Source organism: Pelodiscus sinensis, chromosome 4 (assembly GCF_052426305.1).
Source record: "Pelodiscus sinensis isolate ZL-2025 chromosome 4, ASM5242630v1, whole genome shotgun sequence".
Classification (NCBI taxonomy): Eukaryota; Metazoa; Chordata; order Testudines; family Trionychidae; genus Pelodiscus; species Pelodiscus sinensis.
Genome location: NC_143055.1, coordinates 698,633 through 714,746, shown reverse-complemented (window position 1 = coordinate 714,746; position 16,114 = coordinate 698,633). Strand labels below are relative to the sequence as shown.

Genomic DNA, 16,114 nt, shown 5'->3' with positions numbered 1-16,114 from the left:
TTTATTAATGACCTGGATGAGGGGATAGATTGCACCCTCAGCAAGTTTGCAGATGACACTAAGCTAGGGGGAGAGGTAGATATGCTTAAGGGCAGAGATAGGGTCCAGAGTGACTTAGACAAATTGGAGGATTGGGCCACTAGAAATCTCATGAGATTCAACAAAGACAAGTGTAGAGTCCTGCACTTGGGATGGAAGAATCCCAAGCATAGTTACAGGCTGGGGACCAACCACCTAAGTAGTAGTTCTGCAGAAAAGGACCTGTGGGTTACAGTGGATGAGAAGCTAGATATGAGTCAACAGTGTGCCCTTGTAGCCAAGAAGGCTAATGGCATATTAGGATGCATTAAGAGGAGCATTGCCAGCAGATCCAGAGATGTCATTATTCCCCTTTATTCGGCTTTGGTGAGGCCACATCTGGAGTACTGTGTCCAGTTCTGGGCCCCCCACTACAAAAAGGATGCGGACGCATTGGAGAGGGTCCAGCGGAGGACAACCAAAATGATTAGGGGTCTGGAGCATATGACCTACGAGGAGAGGCTGAGGGACTTGGGTCTGTTTAGTCTGCAGAAGCGAAGAGTGAGGGGGGACTTGATAGCAGCCTTCAACTTCCTGAAGGGAGGTTCCAAAGAGGATGGAGAGAGGCTGTTCTCAGTAGTGACAGATGGCAGAACAAGGAGCAATGATCTCAAGTTGTGGTGGGAGAGGTCCAGATTGGATATTAGGAAAAACTATTTTACTAGGAGGGTAGTGAAGCATTGGAATGGGTTACCTAGGGAAGTAGTGGAGTCTCCATCCCTAGAGGTGTTTAAGTCTCGGCTTGACAAAACCCTGGCCGGGTTGATTTAGATGGGATTGGTCCTGCCTAGAGCGGAGGGCTGGACTTGACAACCTTCTGAGGTCTCTTCCAGTTCTATGATTCTATGATAAGGGGATGGTTGGATGAAATAACATGATCTTGGTAACTAATTGACTATTCATTATAGGGAACTTTCTGGGTGTCTGGCTGGTGAGTCTTACCCACATGCTCAGGGTTTAGCTGATCGCCATATTTGGGGTCAGGAAGGAATTTTCCTCCAGGGTAGATTGGCAGAGGCCCTGGAGGTTTTTCGCCTTCCTCTGTAGCATGGGGCACAGATCACAGCTGAAGGACTCTCTGCATGTTGGGGCCTTCAAAGTATTTGAAGGCTTCAATATCTGAGACATAGGTGAGAGGATTATTCTAAGAGGGGTGGGCGAGATTCTGTGGCCTGCACTGTGCAGGGGGTCAGACTAGATGATCATAATGGTCCCTTCTGACCTTAAAGTCTATGAGTCTATGAGTCTTACCCTCCACCACGTCCCGTCCTTCTGCTGGCAGGTACAAATCCAACTACTGCCGGCGGGACGTGGTGGAGAAGCCTTAGAAGGGTCATTTCTGGTGTCCCATCAAGGGGCCCAGTACCGGGTGTACCACACCATGGGGGAGGCCCCGAGTTTTCTCTGTCGGGTGACAGGGCATGTCCGAAGGGACTGCCCCGTGGCCCGCCTCGGAGAGGAGCCTGGGAGTGCACCGGCCCCACCATTGCCAGTGGCCCTGATCGTCCAGACCCTGGGGTTGCCCCTCCTCCAGCCATGACTGTTGTCAGTCCGGCTCGGGCTCCGCAGGGCCCAGACAAATGTGCGGGTGCTGCTGCCATTGCCAAAAGCGACAAGGCCAGGCTCGCAAAGGAGAGGGCGGCGGGGTCAGTGACAGGACTCGGGCAGGACCTACCTCAGGGGGAGGTCTCCCTTCCCTTGCTGCCCAACCCCCATCTTCCCGCTGCCCTTGTCCCCTGGCTCTTCTCCCATTCAGGCCCAGCCCTCTTCCTCTGAGGGCTGGGAGTTTGCCATGGGGAGGTGCTGGAAACGTGCCCAGTGTCCATCTTGCCCACTGAGGGGGAGGACAACCTCCCTGCAGCTGTGGGGCTGGACACTGGAGCCGTCACTCCCTCTGAGTCCCCGGATCCTTCACAGCACCGTGGGGCAGTCGAGGTGACCGCGGCAGTTGTGGGATCTGTGAAAGGGGGAGTGTCCGTGGAAAATGCTCCCTCCGTCCCCACCTTCGCTGAGGAGGCGGCCGCTGACCCTGCTGCTGCCGAGGGCCACCACCTGGCGGCGGGCAGCGGGCTTGCCTTGCTCTCTTAGGAGGTGGAGGCTTTGGGGTTGACCCCAGCTGCCTCAGAGGGGGATCACCATGTCCTGGAGGGACATCAACTGTCCTCTCCTTCCCCTTCCGACCCGCCGCCTTCCCTTCTCCCTGCCTCTGAGATGCCCCAGGGTGCGACCATCTGTCCAGCCATTGGCAGCACTTCAGCTGTGGCTGCCGAAACCCTGGAGGCTCCTAGCAGGCGGGAGCTTCTGTCACTTCCCATCACCCCCAGCGCTGGGGTCTCTGGTGCTGCACTCTGTGGTGCGGAGCCCCGCACTGGGGAGATATTGACTACCCCTACCGCTGCCACCGCATCCCGGCACTCCTCCGCAGAGGCTTCTCACCCCGCTCCCACTCCCTCTCCCAGTTGAACTTCCCACCCCTCTTCCTGCTCCCCCCATCCTTGTCTTTTCCCTAATCCTCCTTTTCCTGATCCCCTCCCTGACCTCTTTTCCTCCCCTTACTCCATTACTGCCGCCCCCGGGGCTGCTACGTTCAACCCCGACGCCAGATGCGCTGAAGGGTGAGATGCGCGACTTCTTGGAAGCCATCCGTGGCTCCGAGTAGCTCTCGCCCTTCAGCACTGGGAGATTTCCATCTTGTCCTTCAGACAGTAAGGGCCATCTTGGGACTGGGCTGCGGGAGACTGTGGCTTACCAGCGGGTCTGCGGCCCTGCTCGCGTTTGGGTACGGTCATGGTTTGCTGCGGGGCCCAATGGGGACTGCCAGCGGAGATCCTCCCCAGCCCTCTCAATGCCGCCGATTATCTTTACCACTCCGAACACCTGGGACTGTGGGCTGGGTCTCTGCCGGTGTCCGGTACTCTCCTTCCTTTGGGATGGGGCGTACTCTGTCATCTTCCTGCAGGAGACCCATACCGCGTCGGCCGCCGAAGATAGCTGGCGGCTGGAGTGGGGGGACAGGTTCTATTTCTGCCACCTGTCGGCCCATCAAGCTGGGGTGGCTACCCTGTTTTCCCCGAACCTGCAGCCTGAGGTGCTGGGGACCACCGAGGTCGTGCAGGGCTGCCTGCTGCACCTCCGGGTTTGGATGGAGGGGCTGACATTGAATCTCATTAACATCTACGCCCCCAATGTCCAGCCAGAGAGGCTCCATTTCTATCAGCAGGCATCTGCCTTCCTCGGCTCTCTGAATCTTCGCGAGTGCCTGGTGCTGGGTGGGGATTTCAACTGCACCCTCGAGGAACAGGACCGAACGGGGACCAAGCAGTGCCCGGCCGCTGCAGATGGCCTGAGGGAGATAATAGACCATCACTCCCTGCTGGATGTCTGGCGAGACCTCCACCCGAGCGGGGACACGGTGCTTACCTACGTCCGGGTCGTGGGTCAATGGTCATTCCACTCCCAGTTGGACCACATTTATCTTTCCCGTCATCATCTCTTCCAGGCCCCCACTCCTCCAGCATTCGGCTGGCCCCTTTCTTGGACTCCCACTTGGTGGCCTGACAGCCTCTCTTTCCTCGGAGAGGCCAGGGCCAGGGCCAGCCTACTGGCATTTCAATAACAGCCTGTTGGAGGAGGTGGGCTTCGTAGCGTCCTTCCAGGAGTTCTGGCTGGCCTGGCGCGGGCGGAGGCGTGCCTTGCCCTTGGTGCGGCAGTGATGGAATGTGGGGTAGGTGCGCACGTGGCTACACCCAGGGGGCAGCCGGCAGAGAGATGCAGTGAAAGAGCAGTTGGAACAGGAGGTCTTAGAGCTAGAGAGGCGGCTGGCCACCGGCCCCGGAGATCCTTCCCAGAAGAGGCAGGAGGAACTCCGGGCCCTCGAGGACCTTTGGGCCCGGGGTGCCTTTGTTCATTCTCATGTATCTCCTTTGGGAGATGGATCGCGCCTCCCGCTTCTTCTACGCCCTGGAGAAAGAGGGGGGCTAAAAAGCACATTGTCTGCCTTCTGGCAGGGGATGGTGCCCCCCTCTCGGATCCGGTGGAGATGTGCAAGAGGGCTCATGCCTTCTACGCCTCTCTCTGTTCTCCCCGGATCCGACCAACGCCCTCAGGGTTCTCGAACAAACTCCCAACGGTCAGTGCGGGCATCTGGGACCGGCTAGAACTGCCTTTCTCTGGCTGAGTTCTCAGAAGCCCTCCGTCTCCTGTCCACCAACAAACCCCTGGGCATGGGTGGGCTGACCATGGAGTTCTACTGTGTTTTCTGGGACGTCCTCAGCCCAGACCTTGCCAGCATCTGGGCTGAGTCCTTGGAGACCTCTCAGCCTCCTCCTGGCTATGACCACACTGGCAGTTTACAAAACCAGGGAGCAGAGGTTGGCCGAGGGAGGGGCCTGCGACTGGGGCCTATTTCCGTTCCTGCATCCGCTCACGTATCTGGGCAGAGTTCCACTGGGCGGCGTCCGCTGGCTCTCTCTATCTTCGGGGGCCGTGGACGCTGTCCAGGGTTCTCTGCTCGGTGTCCCCATCCGGTTCCCTCGCTTTAGCCCTCTGATCTTCACGCCTGTCCCTGTTTTCTCTTTTTGTCCCAAGTAATTACTGTAGTTGGTTTTCTGGGCGCTGCGGACCCTCGCCGTAGGCTGGGAGGAGTCCTTTAGATGTGGGCGGGCTGGCGCCTGCCCACCCCCCAAACACCAAATAGGACCCGAGTGTGGCAGGCTGCTGGCTTAGATCTGTCACACATTCTCCCCCCGAGCTCCTCCCCTCTTCTTTTTTGGGAGGGGTGTGTGTGTGGGATGGGGAGGGGTTACTTTTGCTGTGGCAGGCTGGCCTTGGCTACACCCTTTTTCTGGGCCAGGCCTCCTCTTCTCTTGACCTGCTTTCTTTGCAGGCAGCTTCCTCCCTCTACCCCTTCACCTCAGCTAGCTGTTGAGGGTACTGGGGCTGGCCGTGGGGGCCTGGGAAGGGGGAGGACACCCCCCTTTCATCTTCTTGGGGGTCCACCTGGCCCCTTTTTCTTCTCTACTGCAGACCTGGACTTCACTGCTCTTGCTGCTGCTCTCCCTGGGTCAGAGGAGGGGAGGCGGCAGCTCCTGGGGTCCTCTCACCACAGCCTGCTCTGTGTTGAGGTGGAGTTTCTGAGGGGCCCATTTTCCATCAGGGTTCCTAGGCAGTGGTTGGTGCAGCTCTTGTGGGGCACTGGGGTGAGGGGTGGTTCACTTCCCCCTGGGTCCCCTGCCCCAGCATTGCTGCTGCTGCTGTCCCCAGCCTCAGTTGCGGTAGGGCCCTTTCCATTCTTGGCCCCGGTGCTTGGCTCCCCGCCCCTCCTTTGTTCTGCTGAGTCCTGTAGCAAGTGCTGTGGGCCTGCCACTCCGGCACCCGTGGGCACACTGGTTCCCTTCCCCCAGCCGTGTCTAGATACCCGGCCTGCTTTCCTTGAGCCGGCACCTCCTCACCGCCTGCCCTCCCTCGCCACGATCGCCTCCCTCTGCTACTGTTTGGCGCCGGACCCTCCCCCCCATGTTCTCTACATACTTTACCCCAGTGTTAAGATTTATTTTCTGGGACAAGGGAATAAGAGTTCTTTATAGGATTAAAGCAAGTAAACACACACACACAACTGACTTCCAGTCTTCTGTTTCCAGTGCTAACAGAAGCTTCTGTTCTTTAGGGCTAATCCAGGCTAAGCAGCTGGTGATCCTTTGCTTATTCCTAGAACCCTTGCCCCCCAGGCCAAGCAACACAGGCTGTCTACACTGCAGAGTGTTCCTGGAGTACCAGAGGTGTCCCAGAAACTCTGCCATGGCCAGTGAATTCATCTGCTCTTCCGAAATATTTTCCAGAAGAGCAGACATGCTTTTTCAACATCCCTGTAAACCTCATTTTACAAGAGGGTTTTTTTTCCTGACGTTTGGCCCAGTGTAGATGGGCCAAATGTCGGAAAAGCCTCTTCCAAAAAAAGTGGAAAAAGCGATGCAAATTGCAGTTTGCAATTTGCGTCGCTTTTTCAGGAAGAGCAGTGCGGTGTACATAGCCACAGGGATAAATTCCTTCTTGAGGGGAGGGGGGATTAGTCCGTCTTCTCCCTTGTACTCTGAGCTGCCAACTCAGCTAAGGGGAGGAATTCACTCGCACAACTCCTCTTCGTGCTATGGGGAGGGCAGAACAACAAAATGCCTTTTCTCCCCTGTAATGTCCCTTGCTCCTCTGTCTGCTATTGGGCAGCGTGTAACCCCTTTGGTTGGAGCCCAGCACTTCACACCAGTTAATACCCCTTTCCTGTCTAGTGAGCTATACAGTCACAGAAGCTCCAATCCAGCCACACAGCTGTTGCCTTACAATAGGAGATACACTGACTGGCTGCTGCCTGCAGTAATCAGACCTGAACACTCACAGTTCTAACATCTGTCAGGTTTTCATACCATGTCGCCCATCATGACCGGTCCTGGCAAATATGACGGCATGAGGGGAGCATCACCCATGTGCCCTGCAGTGCTGGCCGGCGGCCAGAGTGGGAATTCCCTGTGTAGTTCTTTGTTTTGCCAGGTCAGTCAGTTGAGCGGTGTCCTGAGAACAGTCTGTAGAAGTAGCAGCTGACACCTGTCGTCAGGGGTCCTGTAAAGCTTTTCTGGTTTTATGGAATGGTTACTAGTGGGGCCTGGTGGCTTTGGAGCACTGAGGCATGCAGCCATAGGCGCCGACTTTCTGAAGTGCCAGGGGTGCCCACCTCATCAGTAAAATGCCTTGCCTAGATTCAGTAATCTGGGGCTGGGAAGCTGCCCTCATCGCCATAGTGATGCCTCCTCCTGGCTGTGCTGGGGATTAGCTTGAGTCTGACACCCCTGATCTGCACACCAGCGCTCTGGACTCTGCTTCCACCTAGGGCATCTCTCAGTCCCCACTTCTTGACTCGGCCCTCTGTCTGGGCCGCCATCTGTGATTCCCCTCTCTGGGGGTATGTCTACAATACAGCACTAATTCGAACTAACTTAATTCGAATTAGTTAATTCGAACTAAGCTAATTCGAACTAAGGCATCTAGACCTAAAAACTAGTTTGAATTAGCGTTTTGCTAATTCAAACTAGCATGTCCACATTGAGTGGACCCTGAACAGAGGTTAAGGATGGCTGGAGCAGTGCCAGCAGGGCATCAGGTTAGGACTTAGAGCGTGGAGCTGCTGTCTCAGGCTAGCCGAGGGCTGTGCTTAAAGGAACCCGACCCCCACCACGGACAGACAGTTCTCAGGGTTCCCCGCTTGCTTGTCTACCTCGATGAGGGACAGCAAAGCAGTCCTGTCTTGGAGTGCCCTGAGTGCCCACACTTGGCTCATCACAGCACTCGGCCATCGGCCCGGCTGCACTTACCGCAGGCTGCCATCCGGGGAGGGGGGTCAGTTGGGGGGCTGCAGGAGAGCTTCCAACCCGAGGAGCCCGCAGAGCCACCCCAGTCCTCCCCATCGGGGGCTCGTACCCCATTCCTCCTTCCACTTACTCCTCCCTAGCCCCCCTTCCTGATGTACAAAATAAATGACACGTGTGTTCAAAAACAGAAACTCCCTTTATTGAACAAAACTCAGGGAGACTGGGAAAAGGAGGTGGGAGAGGGGAAGAGAGAGTGGGAGAGGGGAGGGCAACTAAAATGATCAGGGGTTTGGAACGGGTCCCATATGAAGAGAGGCTAAAGAGACTGGGACTTTTCAGCTTAGAAAAGAGGAGACTGAGGGGGGATATGATAGAGGTCTATAAAAGCATGAGTGGTGTGGAGAGGGTGCATAAAGAAAAGTTCTTCATTAGTTCCCATAATAGAAGGACTAGAGGACACCAAATGAAATGAATAGGTAGCAGGCTTCAACTAATAAAAGTTCTTCTTCACAAAGCAAATAGTCAACCTGTGGAACTCCTTGCTGCAGGAGGCTGTGAAGGCTAGAACTATAACAGAGTTTAAAGAAAATTTAGATAAATTCATGGAGGCTGGGTCCATGGAGTGATATTAACCAGGGGGTAGAAATGGTGTCCCTGGCCTCTGTTTGTGGAAGGCTGGAGATGGATGGCACGAGACAAATGGCTTGGTCATTGTTTCGGTCCATCCCCTCCAGGGTACCTAGGGTTGGCTGCTGTCGGCAGACAGGCTACTGGGCTAGATGGACCTTTGGTCTGACCCAGTACGGCCATTCTAAGCTCAGGGCTCAGGGTCGGGGGGTCTCACTGGACCACCCTGATTTTCATGCAAACCTGCTCCTGGGTGGCCAGGCTGGCAGCTCTCCTGCCCTAGATGGCCACTTTCCTGTGCCTACTGCGGAGGTCGTGGATGAGGTCTACGATGTCCGCACTAGACCAGGTTGGCGCCCGCCTCTTGCGGACCTGGGCAGGCTCCCGGGAGCTGCCAGCCTGGTCCCGGGAAGAGGCGGAGGGCTGGGTGTCAGCGGGTGGCTGGCTCGTGCCGTGCCAGGTGCAGGGTCTGCTGGCTGGGTGCTGGCAGGCTTGCACCTGGCATGGGCACCGTAGCCAGCCCGTGCCCCTTTAAGGGCTCCGGGGCCGGGAGCGGGGAAGACGAGTTTCCCTGGTGGTGCCCAGAGTGGCCACCAGGGAAAGCTGGGGAGGGCTAGCCTCCCACTAGTTCGAATTAAGTGGCTACACAGCCCTTAATTCGAACTACTTAATTGGAACTAGGCTTAGTCCTCGTGGAATGAGGTTTACCTAGTTCGAATTAAGCGCTCCGCTAGTTCCAATTAAGTTCGAACTAGCGGTTTGTATGTGTAGCGCCTATCAAAGTTAATTCGAACTAACGTCTGTTAGTTCAAATTAACTTTGTAGTGTAGACAGACCCTTCTATTGGCTGTTCTCCCTAGTGCTCTGTTAACCCCTTGCATGGCAATATGGTATGGAGGTCCCATCCCAGATACGTCGGCACCTTGCAGCTCATTTCATGTTTGCAGCTCTCTGTGATGTTTACCATTCTGGACAGAAAGGGTGGACTCGGGGTAGGCTCTAATGTGAACCCCGTTCCTTGGTATCCAGGAGCCAGGGACCGTCTGTGGTGGGGCTCACCCCCCTCTCTAGGGACTGGCTCTGTTAGCAGGAGACCATGCCCCCCATCCTAGTCTCCAGGCATTCGGACCTGGTACCACATCACTGCTGACACCTGCTTGGTTTTCCCCCACAGGTTTTCATTGTGGGGCTCATTGCTGACAGGAAGTTTCATCACTTCAATGCTGTTCTGGAGGCCTATATCCAGCAGCACTTCAGTGCCACGTTGGCCTACAAGTAAGTGTCAGGACATGAACCTGCCTCTGCTACATAGGGGCCTCGTGCCTGTCTCCTCCCTGCCGCGGAGCCAGCAGATCAGAAACCTGAGGTACCGTGGGATGCTCTGGAGCTGCGGGTGTCAGGATAATCTGAAGAGACTCCTGCACTGGAGCAGGCTCCTCCCTCTTCACTGAGCTTCCCTCCCGCTCAGGCCTGAGTGGGATACTACGGGAGCCCAGGCTCTGTGGTAGGGAGGGCAGATTGAAGAGGCACACTAACTTCCCCATCTGTCTCCACTCTGCAGGAAGCTGATCTCGGTGCTGACTCAGTATGTGAACTCCGCCAGCCAAGGGGAGCCCTGCGATTCGCTCTTACGCACCTTCAAAACCTTGGAGTACATCTTCAAATTCATTGTCCGCTCCAGGCACCTCTTTGCCCAGTAAGTGTCCTGAATATTTCCAGCAGGCAGGCTGCAGTTCAAGCTCAGCAGGTCCAGGCCAGCTCAGTACTTGGGTTTGAAACCTACAGGAAGGACTCCAGGTGCTGTAGGAAGTGGTGCAGGGGCAGGAGCAGTGTTTCCCTAATGTTGAGTTCATGTCAACACCACTGGCCTAGCTCTGCGCTGCTCTTGGTGCCACCTCTTGGCTGTCAAGCAGCGGTCACTTTGATTCATGATCAGTCGGGTTCTTTGGCTCTTTCTGTAGGTGTCACAGTGTTAATGATGATTGTCTAGCCAAATTCTAACCCATGCACTTACATTTTGCTTTCCTGAAGTCCCCTTCTATTTTCAGTGGGATATAGTGTGTTTTGTTCTCCTGCCCTAAACTAGTGGTGTTGTCATGGTTAAACCGTAGTCATCTTCCACTCTAAGGGCAGTTGAAATTCAGTGATGTGCAAATGATCGATCGATAGTCTGCAAATGATGATTTCTTGACAGCAGTTAATCATTATTAGCGCGGAGTCTAACATTAAGTTACTTATTAAGCTGATAAATACAATTTTCTCCCATTAATGTGTTTGAAAGTCTCCAATGCAATGTGAGAAATGTGTTGAATCCTTCATTGTGTAATAGTCCCCAGCCTGCTTGCAGCTTCCGGGTGGAACCAGACCTGTCTGCCACTAGCATCGGGAAAATGTTCTATCCCCAGAAATTCAGCCAGCTGTGCCATACTGCTCCATGACAGGTTGTCTTGCGCAGCCTTCCTGGGGGAAGGATTCCACCTTTCAAACCAACAGTTTGGATCAATAATTTGTCCGTCCAATTTGCAGCCAAGTTCTAAGTTTGTCTTTGGGGGGATTTTCCTCTCAGCTTTCTTTCCCATGCTAAGGTGTTGCAGCAACCAGTGTCCCTTCAAGCAGAGACCTTGGCCAAGAAAGCCAAAGCCAAAAGGAAAGGGCTGTCTCCGACCTCTCCCTCTTCACTGAATGTCTGACAGGGAGCTTAGCCTTCTGTGTGTGGACAATGCAGAGTCCCTCACAACCCCATTCAGGTGGGGTTATCTCATAAAAACAGCCACACTGGGTCAGGCCAAGGGTCCATCTTGCCCAGTGTCCTGTCTTCCAACATTGGCCAAGGCCGGGAGCCCCAGAGGGAGTGAACAGAACAGGGAATCGTCAAGTGATTCCCCTCTCCCTGTGGCCCATTCCCAGCTTCTGACACAGGCCAGGGACACCATCCCTGCCCAGCCTGGCTAATACCATTGATGGACCTAGCCTTCATGAATTGATCTAGCTCTTCTATGAATCCCTTTATTGTTTTAGCCCTTCACAATATCCTCTGGCAAGGAGTTCCACAGGGTGTCTGCCATCTGTGAAGAAATATTTCCTTTGGTTTGTTTTAAGCCTGCTGCCTATGAACCCCCATGCCAAAATTCCTAAAGTGAGCACTAGCAGTCACCCTCCTGACTGAAGCTCGGTTGCCCTCTTCCCTTCCTTTTGTCCCTCCTCTCCGGCCATAGATGGAGAATGCTGGATGCACCATTGACAATGGTAGAGTTTGATAAGGGGCTGTGACGCAGTTGGGGACAACCCCTCCTAGTGCGAGGTGAGTGTGCCTATCCCCCTTCTGGCAACACCCATGTAATTCTTGGCCTTTTCCCTCCAAGCCATGTCTATGGGTCCCCCACAGTTCTATGGCTGAATGGCCTACTCAATCAGCAAACCCACCCTGATTCACAGGGCAGTATAGCCCAAGAGCTACAGTCAGTAACTCGCCCCTGTTTGCAGGGCAGTGCAGCTCAAACGCCAGAGTCAGTAAGGGCTCATCTAGACTACGTGGAACAGTCGAAAGAGGATATGTAAATTCCCCAGGATATCTTCCGATATCTTCTTCTGATCATACTTTCAAAAGCAGAGCTTTTGAAAGTGAAAGTAGTTTAGATGCAGCTTTTTTCAGCGAACCCACCATTTATAGCATAAAAGTTAATAGCATAAAAGGCTATTAGTCAGGGGATAAAATGGTGTCCCTGGCCTCTGTTTGTCAGAGGCCGGAGAGGGATGGTAGGAGACAAATCGCTTGATTGTTGTCTTCGGTCCACCCTCTCTGGGGCACCTGGTGCTGGCCGCTGTGGGCAGACAGGCTACTGGGCTAGATGGACCTTTGGTCTGACCCAGCACGCCCGTTCTTATGTTCTTATCAAAAAGCTGCTCCTCTTCAAAAAATGAGGTCTACACGGCTTTTCGACAAGGGGGGGGCGTTCGCTGAAAAAGCCGCGTCTAAACTACTTTTACTTTCAAAAGCACGATCGGAAGATCCTGTGGAATTTGCATATCCTTTTTCAACTGTTCCACGTAGTCTAGATGAGCCCTAACTGGCCTCTATTAGGGGAGGAGGTTACATCCCTTGGTAGAGGGCTCCAGGCCCTCCCTCTCCACTCTTCCAGCCCTAGGGTTCTATGATTCTAATGGCAACAAAAATGATTAGCGGTCTGGAACAGGTGACATAAGAGGAGAGATTAAAAAGGCTGGGGCTGTTCGTCTTGCAAATGAGATGATGAGCTAGAGGTCTATTCAATCACAAATGGTCTGGAGAAAGCGAATAAGGAACGGTTATTTCCCCCTTCACGTGACACAAGGTCCCAGAGTCACCCAATGAGATAATAGGCAGCCTGTTGATGACAAATGAGGAAATATTTTTTCACACAGTTGACCTGTGGGACTCAGAGAAAGGGCTGAAAAGGCTAAAAGTAACTTGTCTAAAATAGAATTAGGTAGATTAATGGATGCTAGGTACATCAATGGCGCTTAGCCACAAAGGTCTGAGATGCAAACCCGTGCACTGGGCATCTCTAAGCCTCTGACTGCCAGGAACTAGGACTGGATGGCAGGCTATGGATCATATCATTTGTCCTGATTTGTTCACTTCCTATGAAGCATCTGGCATCAGCCACTGTCGGCAGACAGGACAATGGGCTAGATGGACCATTGGTCTGACCCCGTGTGGCCATTTGTATGTGCTTATGAAGTCTGAACAGGCATGTAGGAAACACTCTTGCCTCCTTGGATATATCCTTTATTATGTCAGCGCTAAGAAGGTTGCTGTAGTGAACAGGGGTGTGATGTTTGTTCTGCTTGTTTTGCTTCAGACTCTATGAAGGGAAAGAAAAAGCCGAATTCCAGGCATCGTTGCAGCAATTCTTCCTGTCTGTCAACCAGCTGATGAAATCCACCCTGGAGGGCCCAACCCTGCTGTCCCAGGTGAGGAGGGTGAGAAGTCCTGGCCCTGTTATATCCGTTTGGGTCCCAACAGCTGAAACCCCAGCAAGGTTCTGAAGGGGGTAGATATACGGGAGTGGGTTTGTGTATCTTGTGTGCGCATCATTCTCTGAAGCCTCTGTTGCTGCCCTCTGTCAGGCACCGTACAGAATGAGAGTGACTACCCAGCTGATCCACTCTAACAGTGCCTGTGCTTTTATGCAGGGTATTAGGCTTTCCCATCCTGTTACACATGCTTAGATGGATTAAGAGGAGCTGCATGATACAGAATTGGTGCAATTAAAGTATTACCATGTCAGAATCCTTCCCTGTCAGTACAGTGCCATGCCTGGCAGAAAGGGAGGAACTCACACAGCTCCTCTGTTAGCTACCCTTTCTCTTCCACACCAAACATAAGCTTCTTGTCTTACATTTCAAGACTCTTCCTAGCCTATCCCCACCATACTTGTCACTTCTCCTATAACATGGAGATGTTGACTCCCACCTTCCATCATCCACCTGTCCAATTTCCGAAGGAGCCCCTTTGTGCTCTTCCTGGTGCTTCCCCTCTTGGTGGGGAGAAGCTCTCCATAAACAACTGCTAAGAGATCATCTTATACTTCTTGAAATTCTTCATTGCCATGATGCCTATAAAAAACTTGATAACAGTTTGGCTGCTGGTGTGCTGAGACTACTGCCTCTCATGCTGAACAACAGCGTCTTGGTTTTTGTACGAGACAAGTGATGGGGTCTAAATTAGCTGTTACCATTCAACAAAGAGAGTTAGGAGTCACTGTGGCTATTTCTCTGAAAACATCCACTGATTGTTCAACGCCAGTCAAAAAGCAGACACCATGTTAGGGTCATTAAGAAAGGGATAGACAAAAAGATAGAACACAACACATTATCTGTATATGAATCCATGGTATGCCTGCATCTTGGATATGGTGTGTAGATGTGGTAGCCCCATCTCAAAGGACGTATAGGAATTGGAAAAGGCAGAACATGATCAGGGCTGTGGAACAGCTGCCATATGAGGAGATATTAAAAAGACATCTTGGAAGAGATGTCTAAGGTGGATAGGATAGAGGTCTATAAAATCATAAGCAGTGTACAGAAAGTGAATAAAGCATTATATACTCATTTCCATAACACAAGAACTACAGGTCACCAAATGAAATGAAGAGGTAGCAGCTTTCAAACAAAAGGAAGTATTTCTTCACGCTACACACAGTCGGCCTGTGGAACTCTTTACAAGAGAATAGTGTGAAGACCAAGGTATTCATAAAATTTAGAAAGGGACTGGATAAATTCGTGAAGGATATCAATGGCTGTTAACCAGGATGGGCAAGAGTGGTCTCCCTAGTCTGTTTGCCAGAAGTTGTGAATTTGAAGAACAGCTAGCAAAAAAACTCAAAAAGCAATAGCAATTTTTAAGTATCAGAGGGGTAGCCGTGTTAGTCTGAATCTGCAAAAGCGACGAGGAGTCCTGTGGCACCTTATAGACTAACTGAAGTGTAGGAGCATAAACTTTCGAGGGCAAAGACCCACTTCGTCAGATGCATGTGACATGCATCTGACAAAGTGGGTCTTTGCCCTCGAAAGTTTATGCTCCTACACTTCAGTTAAAGACCCACTTCGTCAGATGCATGTGACATGCATCTGACAAAGTGGGTCTTTGCCCTCGAAAGTTTATGCTCCTACACTTCAGTTAGTCTATAAGGTGCCACAGGACTCCTCATCGCTTTAGCAATTTTTAAGTACATCAGAAACAGGAATCCTGCTAAGCAGCCAGTGGGGCCACTGGGGTATGTAACACTGCACAGCTATTCTGGGATACCGGAGGTATCCCAAAATAGCTACCCTACGTCTTAACAAGCCATCCATTATTTCAAAGTATTTTTCGAAATAACGGGTGTGCTATTTTGGCATCCTATATAACCCTCGCTCCACAGGAGTTAATGGATATCTTGAAATAGTGCATTATTTCTAAATTTGGCACTGTGTAGATATGCCAAATTTCAAAATATGATATTTCAAAATAGTATCTAAAGATATACAATTTGTGTGGCACAAATTGCGTATCTTATTTTGAGTTTAAGGTGCTGTATAGATACACCCTGAATGATTGAGATGCTAAAGGAGCATTCAAGAACTATAAAGTACTTGCAGAGAAACTAAACAAATTCTTTTCATCTAAGGGAGATTCGCAAACCTGAGCCATTCTTTAAGTGACAAATCTGAGGAATTGTCCCAGATTGAGGTGTCTGTAGAGGAGGTTTTGGAGCAAATGGATAAGCTAAACGAGTAATCAGGACCCAATGGCATTCACACGAGCTCTGAAAGAACTCAAATGTAAAATTGCAGAACTACTAACTGGAGTTTCTAACCTGTCCTTTAAAACAGCTTCTGAAATAGATGACTGGAGGATAGCTAATGTGATGCCACCTTTTAAAAAGGATCCTAGGAATTACAGGTCAGTAAGTCTAACTTCTGTACTGGCTGAAGTAAGGTTAAGTAAGTTTCAGTGCAGTTGAAACTATAGCAAAGAATAGAATTATTAGACACTGTGGCAGAGCTCTGCCACTACAGCTTGGCTGAAAAGGCCAGTTTCTGCCAGCTAAGCAAGCCCAGGCCTGATGGGCTAATGGAAGCAGCTGTGGGCCTCGTTAGCCAGAGAGCTAGATAAGGCTGCTTGAGGGGAAGTGAAAGGGGAAGGGTGAGGAGCCAGGGGGTGGCTGTGTGTGTGCCCAAGCCCAAGGGAGAGGCTGGCTGAGTTAGCTGCTGGAAAACCGAAGATCTGTAAATAGAAGGTGGTGGGAAATTAGCACGGACGGTAAAGGCCCAGGTGACTACACCAGAAAGGGTCTCCAATTGATTGGCAATCCAAGAAGGGCTGGGTCCCAAGGCGAGGGGCCTGGGCAAGGACCTTGCCACCACACATAGATGAACATAATTCGTTGGGGAAGAGTCAATGTGATTTCCGCAAAGGGGAGTCATGATTCCCCAATCTACTAGAGTTCTTTGAGGGGGTCAAGAAGCATGTGGGCAAGGGGGATCCAGTGGCTCTAGTGTACTTAGATTTCCAGAAAGCCTGGGAGGTG

At 52.2% G+C, this 16,114-nt stretch overlaps 1 protein-coding gene across 6 annotated transcripts in view; it reads left to right on the top strand.

Moving 5' to 3' along the window:
- The window catches only part of LOC102455798 (dedicator of cytokinesis protein 2-like), a 427,487-nt gene that overhangs the window by 152,152 nt on the left and 259,221 nt on the right, over positions 1–16,114 (top strand). For all 6 annotated transcript variants that reach the window (XM_089777669.1, XM_089777670.1, XM_089777667.1 and 3 more), the window contains exons 21-23: positions 9,235–9,335; positions 9,622–9,756; positions 12,902–13,013. In XM_089777669.1, coding sequence (XP_089633795.1) covers positions 9,235–9,335; positions 9,622–9,756; positions 12,902–13,013 — 348 coding nt within the window. The remainder of the gene's footprint in view (positions 1–9,234; positions 9,336–9,621; positions 9,757–12,901; positions 13,014–16,114) is intronic.